The following is a 9039-nucleotide window of genomic DNA, read 5'->3' on the forward strand; positions in this document are numbered from 1 at the left end:
ATCCTGTACCTGCCTTCTCTCCATACCCCCTGATCCCTTTAGCCACAAGGGCCACATCTAACTCCCTATTAAATATAGCCAATGAACTGGCCTCAACTACCTTCTGTGGCAGAGAATTCCACAGATTCACCATTCTCTGTGTGAAAAATGTTTTTCTCATCTCGGTCCTAAAAGATTTCCCCCTTATCCTTAAACTGTGATCCCTTGTTCTTGATTTCCCCCTTTCTCTCTGCATCCCCTTCCCAGTTCTCCCACCTGTCCTTACTGTCTCCGATTACATTCTATCTATGTCCTGCCCACTCCCCTGACATCGGTCTGAAGAAGGGTCTCGACCAGAAACGTCGCCCATTTTCTCTCTCTCCAGAGATGCTGCCTCACCCACTGAGTTACTCCAGCTTTTTGTGTCTGCCTTTGATTTAAACTAGCATCTGCAGTTCTTTCTTACGCAGGTATTAACAATAACTATGTAAGGTAGATAAAAATGCTGGAGGGACACAGCAGGTGAGGCAGCATCTATGGAACGAAGGAATAAGCGACGTTTCGGGTCGAGACCCTTACGGGTCTCAACCCGAAACGTCACCTATTCCTTCACTCAGCTGCTGAGTTTCTCCAGCATTTTTATCTACCTTCGATTTTTCCAGCATCTGCAGTTCCTTCTGAAGTAATAACTCTGTCCTGCTTTTCACACAGTTAGCCAGGTAACAATTTAGAAATGGAGATGTTTCCTCACCTTGTTAAGAATCAGTTTGTTGAGGAAAAGAATGAGTCGATCCCTCTCGAGTTTGTCCGTACACTGCAAAAACACAACATTAATGTCAGCTGCTGTTTACTTTGCCACATCGACGTGAAATGCAAACGGAGCTATCGTGTCGCCTGCAGTTATTTCAAACACAGCATCACCTTCCGCAGTTTAAGAATAAGGGGTAAGGCATTTAGAACGGAGACAAGGAAACACTTTTTCTCACAGAGAGTGGTGAGTCTGTGGAATTCTCTGCGTCAGAGAGCGGTGGAGGCCGGTTCTCTGGATGCTTTCAAGAGAGAGCTAGATAGGGCTCTTAAAATTAGCGGTCAGGGGATATGGGGAGAAGGCAGGAACGGGGTACTGATTGCGGATGATCACCCATGATCACATTGAATGGCGGTGCTGGCTCGAAGGGCCAAATGGCCTACTCCTGCCCCTATTGTCTATTGTCTATTTGAGCCAAAATCCCGTCACAAACCAGGGCCCTCGGTACAACATGTAGACAAAAATGCTGGAGAAATTCAGCGGGTGAGGCAGCATCTATGGAGAAAAGAAATCGGCGACATTTCGGGTCGATGCTGCCTCACCCGCTGAGTTCCTCCAGCCTTGTTTTCCTAAACCCATTAGACATTTTTTACAAAGGACAACAATACAAGCTTGGGACACAGTTAAGTTCAATTTGTAAAGCAAAGAGTCTAAAATTGAGTCCAATTTCACCCTGAAGCAGAACGGTTCCAGGGCAACTCCAGGGCTAAGTTTGCCCCATGTACAGTTTCTCACAGATGAGCTAAGCTATGAAGAAAGTTCAAAGGATTTCAGGCGCTCACCCTGTCCAGCATTCCGACAATGTATTTGGTATCACTGAAGGGTCCTATCTCCTCATAGCATTTGCCGTAGACAATGGTCAAAGCTTGTAAACATAAACACTTCATATTCACTTTCGGGGTAAGCAGGAAGCGATGATACAACTCATTGAAAAATTCATACCTGCAACAAATGCACACATTGAAAAGGGATTAGCGAGAGGGAAAAAACACTAAAGCAAAAACACCATTTTAGAGCTTTTATTATTCCTTGGAGCGCAGGAGGATGAGGGGTCTTCTTCTTCTTCTGGCGAATGAAACATAAATAAACCAAAGGAATGGTTAGATCTCGAGCCGGGTGTTGAGCAGCCAGGTTGTTGTCTCTGTGTCAATGTCTGCCAGGCCCTGACAGAGCTGCATTTGGTCTATTTCTATTTCTGTGGAATTCTCTGCCTCAAGAGGGCGGTGGAGGCCGGTTCTCTGGATACTTTCAAGAGAGAGCTAGATAGGGCTCTGAAAGATAGCGGAGTCAGGGAATATGGGGAGAAGGCATACTGATTGGGGATGATCAGCCATGATCATATTGAATGGCGGTGCTGGCTCGAAGGGCCGAATGGCCTACTCCTGCACCTATTGTCTATTGTCTATTGGTGGGTGGTAGAGCGGGCACCCAGAGATGACATGGTTGGCTGTCTGTTGTTCTGCTCCACATTCACAGGCTGGGCTCTGGCGGAGCCCCCATCTCCACATGCAGGCATTGAAACGCCCAACTCCAGTCCCAAGTCTGTTGAGCTTCACCTATGCTCCTCTGGGGAGGTCAGACCCTGGGCAGCTTTTATCTGGTGAAGAGATGTAGCTGTTTAATGGAGATGAGGTTGCCTTCCACTCCTGCGGAAGGGGTGAACATATAGAGGTGTATAAAATCATGAGAGGAATAGCTCGAGTAGACGCACAGGGTCTCTTGCCCAGAGTTGACGAATCGAGGACCAGGCGACATAGGTTTAAGGTGAGGAAGCAAAAATTTAATAGGAATCTGAGGGGTTACTTTTTTTGACGCAAAGGGCGGTGGGTGTACGGAACGAGCTGCCAAAGGAGGTCCTATCGCAACTTTTAAGAAACATTTAGACAAATACATGGATAGGACAGGTTTAGAGGGATACGGGCCAAACGCCGGCAGGTGGGACTAGTGTAGAAGGGACATGTTGGTCGGTGTGGGCAAGTTGGGCCGAAGGGGCCGTTTCCACACTGTATGACTTTAAACAAAGACATGTGTAAAAAACGCAGTGAGGCTTACGATCTCTTGATGGCACCAGTCTCCTCATTCTCCCCTTCTTCCAGAAGCAGGCGCAGATAGTAATCCCCAATTTTGATTTCATCCACGAGGCAATCGTACTTAACCTGAGTAAGGAAAACACAAGGTAGTCGCTGGAAGACAATGCAAGGTAGAAACAGCACTAGATCATCACCACAGGCCTACGTGATGTCAACCTTACAGCCAACAGGAATACAACACAACAGAGAGAAACAAAGAACAGTAGACAATAGGTGCAGGAGTAGGCCATTTGGCCCTTAGAGCCAGTACCGCCATTCAACGTGATCATGGCTGATCATCCCCAATCGGTGCCCCGTTCCTGCCTTCTCCCCATATCCCCTGACAGCTATCTAGCTCTCTCTTGAAAGCATCCAGAGAACCTGCCTCCACCACCCTCTGAGGCAGAGAATTCCACAAGCTCACAACACTCTGCGAGAAATGCGTTTCCTCGTCTCCGTTCTAAATGGCTTACTCCTTAATCTTAAACTGTGGCCCCTGGTTCTGTACTCCCCCAACATCGGGAACATGTTTCCTGCCTCTAGCGCGTCCAAGCCCTTAACAATCTTATATGTTTCAATGAGATTCCCTCTCATCCTTCTAAACAACATCTGCCATTTACACCATTAGGCTTCAGAGATACAGAGCAGAAGCAGGCCCTTCGGCCCGCCGAGTCCGCGCCGACCCACGATCCCCGCACATTAACACCATCCTACACGCACTAGGGGCAATTTTTTTACATTTATACCAAGTAAATTAGCTTACAACCCTGTACGTCTTTGGAGCGTGGGAGGAAACGCACGCGTGGGGAGAATGTACAAACTCTGTACAGACAAGCACCCGTGGCCAGGATCGAACCCGGGTCTCTGGCGCTGTGAGGCAGCAACTCTACCGCTGCGCCACCAAGCCGCCCATCCTCGAGATTCTGACCATTGGCCGATGATTTTAAATTCGATTTTAAATTTAAATACACATCAAAAGACTCCGGAAACAGGAATACAACACAGAGAGAAAGAAAGAACAATATCTCTAGGAAGGAACTGCAGATGCCGGTTTACCCCGTAGAAAGACACAAAATGCTGGAGCAACTGGGCGGGATAGGCAGCATCTCTGGAGAGAAGGAATGAGTGACGTTCTGAAGAAGGGCCTCAACTCGAAACGTCATCCATTCCATCTCTCCAGAGATGCTGGCTGTCCTGCTGAGTTAAGAGCTTCGAGGTACAGCGCGGTAACAGGCCATTCGGTGCACCGACTCTGTGCCCGAGCACTGATTCCCAAACACTAACGCTATCCCACACACACGAGGGACAATTTTACATTTATACCAAGATAATTACCCGACAAACCTTGTACGTCTTTGGAGTGTGGGAGGAAAGCAGAGATCCCGGAGAAAACCCACGCAGATCACAGAGAGATATTTCTTTAGTCATAGACTGGACTCTGGACTCTGGTCTTGTCCACGGGGGGGGGGGGGGGGGGGGGGGGGGGGGAAATGGGGGGGGAGGAGGACGGCCAAATTTTGTTTGTGCCTTCCACCACAGTGATGAATGCTGTGGTGGATGTTTATGTTACATGTTGTGTCCTGTTTATGCATTTTATTATTTTGTTAACCCATCTTTATGCTTTGTATGGAACTGATTTTTAAATTATGTAAAGTACTTTGGGGTCAATGAAAATTGACTATAAATGTGCTATATAAATAAACTTATTATTATTATTATAGGCTGGTGAATCTGTGGAATTCTTTGCCACAGAAGGCTTTGAAGGCCAATTCAATGGATATTGTTAAGGCAGAGATAGACTATTGATTAGTACGGATGTCAGGGGTTATGGGGAGAAGGTATGAGAATGGGGTTGAGAGGGAAAGATAGATCAGCCATGATTAAATGGCAGAGTAGACTTGGTGGGCCGAATGGCCTAATTCTGCTGCTAAAACTTAAGAAGTGACCCAAACAGCTGTACTATAAATATGTGGCGGCATTGGTTTTACCCCTCCTATGTTTTAGAATGGCCCTGATGGGAGAATGGTAGGTAGAGGTAGAGGTAGAGGCAGTGAAGAAAGCATGTTGGCCTTCATTGCAAGAGGATTTGAGTATAGGAGCAAAGAGGTCCTACTGCAGTTGTACAGGCCCCTGGTGAGACTACATCTGGAGTATTGTGTGCAGTTTTGGTCTCATAATTTGAGGAATGTCATCCTTGCTATTGAGGGAGTGCAGCGTAGGTTTACAAGGTTAATTCCTGAGATGGCGGGACTGACATATGATGAAAGAATGGAGCGACAGGGCTTGTATTCACTGGAATTTGGAAGGATGATAGGATATTTTATAGAAACATACAACATTCTTAAGGGATTGGACAGGCTAGATGCACGAAAAATGTTCCCTGTGTTGGGGGAGTCCAGAACCAGGGGTCACAGTTTAAGAATAAAGGGAAGGCCATTTAGGACTGAGATGAGGAAAAACCTTTTCACCCAGAGAGTTGTGAATCTGTGGAATTCTTTGGCACAGAAGGTAGTGGAGGCCAATTTACTGGATGTTTTCAAGAGAGATAGATTTAGCTCCTCGGGCTAACAGAATCAAGGGATATGGGGAGAAGGCAGGAACGGGGTACTGATTGGGGATGATCAGCTATGATCACATTGAATGGCGATGCTGGCTCGAAGGGCCGAATGGCCTACTCCTGAACCCGTTGTCTATTGTCTATTGTTGATAGTGTATCCGATAAAAGGATACTGTACATCCTTTTATTCTGAGACTACGCCCTCTGGCCCTAGATTCCCCTAGACTAGTGGAAACATTGTCTCCACATCCACTCTAGCCAGGCCTTTCATTATTCAGTAAGTCTGAATGAGGAACCCCCCCTCATCGTTCTAAACTCCAGCGATTACAGGCCCAGTGCCATTAAATACTCAACTTCTACAGATATGCCGTCAAAAGCATTTACTCGGGATGCATCACAGCACGGTTTGGGAACAGCTCCATCCAAGACCGCAAGAAATTGCAGTGAATTATGGCCGCAGCCCAGATCATCACACAAACCAACCTCCCTTCCATTGACTCCATCTACACCTCACGCTGCCTTGGCAAGGCCAGCAGCATCATCAAGGACCAGTCGCACCCCTGGTCACTCCATCTTCTCCCGTCTACCATCAGGGCAAGAGGTACAGAAGTGTGAAAAAGCACACCTCCAGATTCAGGGGCAGTTTCTTCCCAGCTGTTATCAGGCAACTGAACCATCCTCTCACTAACTAGAGAGCGGTCCTGACCTCCCATCTACCTCATTGGAGACCCTCGGACTATCTTTAATCGGACTTTCATGGACTTTGTCTTGCACTAAATTTTATTCCCTTTATCCTGTATCTGTGCACTGTGGACGGCTCGATTGTAGTCATGTAGTCATTCCTCCGACTGGATAGCACGCAACAAAAGCTTTTCACTGTACCTCTGCACACGTGACAATATGAAACTAAACTAAAGGAGGAGAAAGAGGGAGGCGGTGAGAGGAAAAGAGGCAGGAATTTGACATGCACTGTTATCACACAAAGGGTTCATAAAAGGGAATACAATAAGAAGCATTGTAGATAGACACAATGTGCTGGAGTAACTCAGTGGTTCAGGCAACATCTCTGAAGAAAAAGAATAGGTGGACTTTTGGGTCCAGGACCCAACCCGAAACGTCACCTATCCATGTTCTCCACAGATGCTGCCTGATCCGCTAAGTTACCCCATCACTGTGGCTATCTTTGGTGTAAACCAGCATGTGCAGTTCCTTTCGACACGAGAAATATTGCACGAGGTTTGAACAGAACAGCTATTTTCACTTACCTCAAACTCCTGGTGATTCCATGAGATGACACTGGCACTGCCCAGCTCCCTGTCGATGTTAAACGCTCTCATCTCCGCTTCAAACGCATCTCGCAATTCTTCCCTCGTTTTATAATTCCAGATTAAGTTAGATTTGGCATGGTCCATCTGAAATCTGGTGGGATGACAGATTATACATCTCAGATTCTTTTATGAGATTCAGAGCAGGGGATTTAAGTAACAGAGAGGAGGGAAGAGGATTGCAAAGAAAGAGGGGAGAATTTTTACAGGGGAGAAGGAGGGGAGGGGAGGAGGGGAGGGGGAGGTGAGGGGGGAGGAGGAGGGGGGGGGGAGGGAGAGGAGAGGAGGACACACTAAGAGGAGGCCAGAGGGACACAGGAACCAGGAAGAGGAGAGGAGAGGAGAGGGGGAGGGGAGGGGGGAGAGGAGAGGGGGAGGGGGAGGAGGAGAGGAGAGGAGAGGGGGCTAGAGGGAGGAGGGAGGAACTGGGGAGGAGGGAGAGGAGGGGGAGGGAAAGGGGAGAGGGGGGGGGAGAGGGAGGGTGGAATAGGAGGGAGGAGAGGAGGGAGGAGGGGGAGGAGAGAGGAGGAGAAGAGGAAGAGAGGGGAGGGAGAGGGAAGGATGAGGAGGAGAGGGGAGGGGGAGACGGGGAGGAAGGAGAGAGGAGGAGAGAAGGAAGGAGACAGAGGGGGGGGGGAGAGGGAGATAATGGGGGAGGAGAGAGGAGAGGGGAGGGAGGGGAGGAAGAAAAGAGGGAAGGAAGGAGAGAGGGAAGGAGAGAGGGGAGGGAGGGAAGGGGAAGGGGGGAGGAGGGGAGGAGGAAGAGGGGGGGGGGGGAGAGGGAGGAGAAGGGGGAGAGGGGGGAGGAGAGGAGAGGAGAGGGAGGAGAGGAGAGGAGGGTGAGAGAGGAGAGGTAGCGGGGAGGGGGTAGAGAGGAAGGGGGTGAGGAGGAGGAGAGAGAGGAGGGGAGAGAGGTGAGGTAGCAGAGAGGGGGATAGAGAGGAGGGGAGAGAGAGGAGGGGAGAGAGAGAGTGGGAGAGGGGAGAGAGTGGGGGAGAGAGAGAGTGGGAGAGGGGAGAGAGAGAGAGAGAGAGGAGGGGAGAGTGGGAGGGAGGGGGGGGGAGAGAGAGAGGAAGAGAGGGGAGAGAGAGGGGAGAGAGAAGAGGAGGAGAGAGGAGAGGGAGAGGAGAGAGAGGGGAGGAGGGAGGAGGGGGGAGGAGGAGGGGAGGGAGGAAGGAGAGAGGGAAGAGAAGGAGAGAAGGAGAGGAGGGGAGGAGGAGGAGAGGGGGAGAGGAGGGAGAGAGGAGAGGAGAGGGGGAGAGGGAGGGGAGGGGAGGAGAGGGAGGGAGGGAGAGGAGGAGAGGGGGGGAGGAGGGAGGGAGAGAGGAGAGAGGGGAGAGAGAAGGAGGGAGGGAGAGAGGAGGAGAGAGAGAGGAGGGAGGGAGAGAGGAGGAGGGAGGGGAGAGGAGAGGGGAGGAGAGGGAGAGGGGGGAGAGAGGGGAGGAGAGGAGGAGAGGAGAGGAGGAGGGGAGAGAGGAGAGAGAGAGAGGAGAGGGGGAGAGAGAGGAGAGAGAAAGAAGGGCGAGGAGGGAGGGAGGGAGAGAGGAGAGAGGAGAGGAGGGAGGAGGAGAGGAGAGGAGGAGGAGAGGGGAGGAGAGGAGAGAGAGGGGAGAGGAGGGAGGAGGGAGAGGAGGAGGAGGAGAGAGGGAGAGGGGAGGGAGAGGAGGAGAGAGGAGAGAGGAGGAGAGGGAGGGGAGAGGGAGAGGGAGGAGGGAGGAGAGAGGAGAGGAGGAGGAGGGAGAGGAGGAGAGGAGAGGAGGGAGAAGAGAGGGAAGAGAGGAGAGAGAGAGGGAGGGGAGGGAGAGGAGAGGGAGAGAGGAGAGAGAGAGGAGGAGGGGGGAGGAGAGAGGAGGAGAGGAGAGGAGGGGGAGGAGGAGAGGGAGGGAGAGGAGAGGGAGGAGAGGAGGAGGGAGGAGAGAGGAGAGGGAGAGAGAGGAGGAGGGAGAGGGAAGGACGGAAGCAGAGAGGGAGAGATGGATAGAGGGGAGGGAGAGAGGGAGAGAGAGAGAGAGAGAGAGAAGAGGAGAGAGAGGAGAGAGAGAGAGAGAGAGAGAGAGAGAGAGAGGGGGGAGAGAGGGGGGGGAGGGAGAGAGAGGAAGGGAGGAGAGAGAGAGAGAGGGAGGAGAGGGGAGAGGAGAGAGAGGAGAGGAGGGGAAGAGAGGAGAGAGGAGGGGAGGGGAGGGGAAAAGAGGAGAGGAAGGAAGAGGAGAGGGAAAAAATTGGAGAGGAAGTGAGGAGAGGAGAGGAGAGAGGAGGAGAGGAAGGAGGAGGGGAGAGAGAGAAGGAGAGAGGGGAGAGAGA

At 50.8% G+C, this 9039-nt stretch overlaps 1 protein-coding gene across 1 annotated transcript in view; it reads right to left on the bottom strand.

The window, feature by feature from the left end:
* The window catches only part of LOC129705359 (dnaJ homolog subfamily C member 13-like), a 109097-nt gene that overhangs the window by 91408 nt on the left and 8650 nt on the right, over window positions 1–9039 (bottom strand). Inside the window, exons 3-6 of the mRNA XM_055648907.1 lie at window positions 6679–6864; window positions 2840–2943; window positions 1570–1729; window positions 731–793 (exon numbers count right to left, since the gene is read on the bottom strand). Coding sequence (XP_055504882.1) covers window positions 731–793; window positions 1570–1729; window positions 2840–2943; window positions 6679–6864 — 513 coding nt within the window. The remainder of the gene's footprint in view (window positions 1–730; window positions 794–1569; window positions 1730–2839; window positions 2944–6678; window positions 6865–9039) is intronic.

Source organism: Leucoraja erinacea, chromosome 2 (assembly GCF_028641065.1).
Source record: "Leucoraja erinacea ecotype New England chromosome 2, Leri_hhj_1, whole genome shotgun sequence".
NCBI classification, from domain to species: domain Eukaryota; kingdom Metazoa; phylum Chordata; class Chondrichthyes; order Rajiformes; family Rajidae; genus Leucoraja; species Leucoraja erinaceus.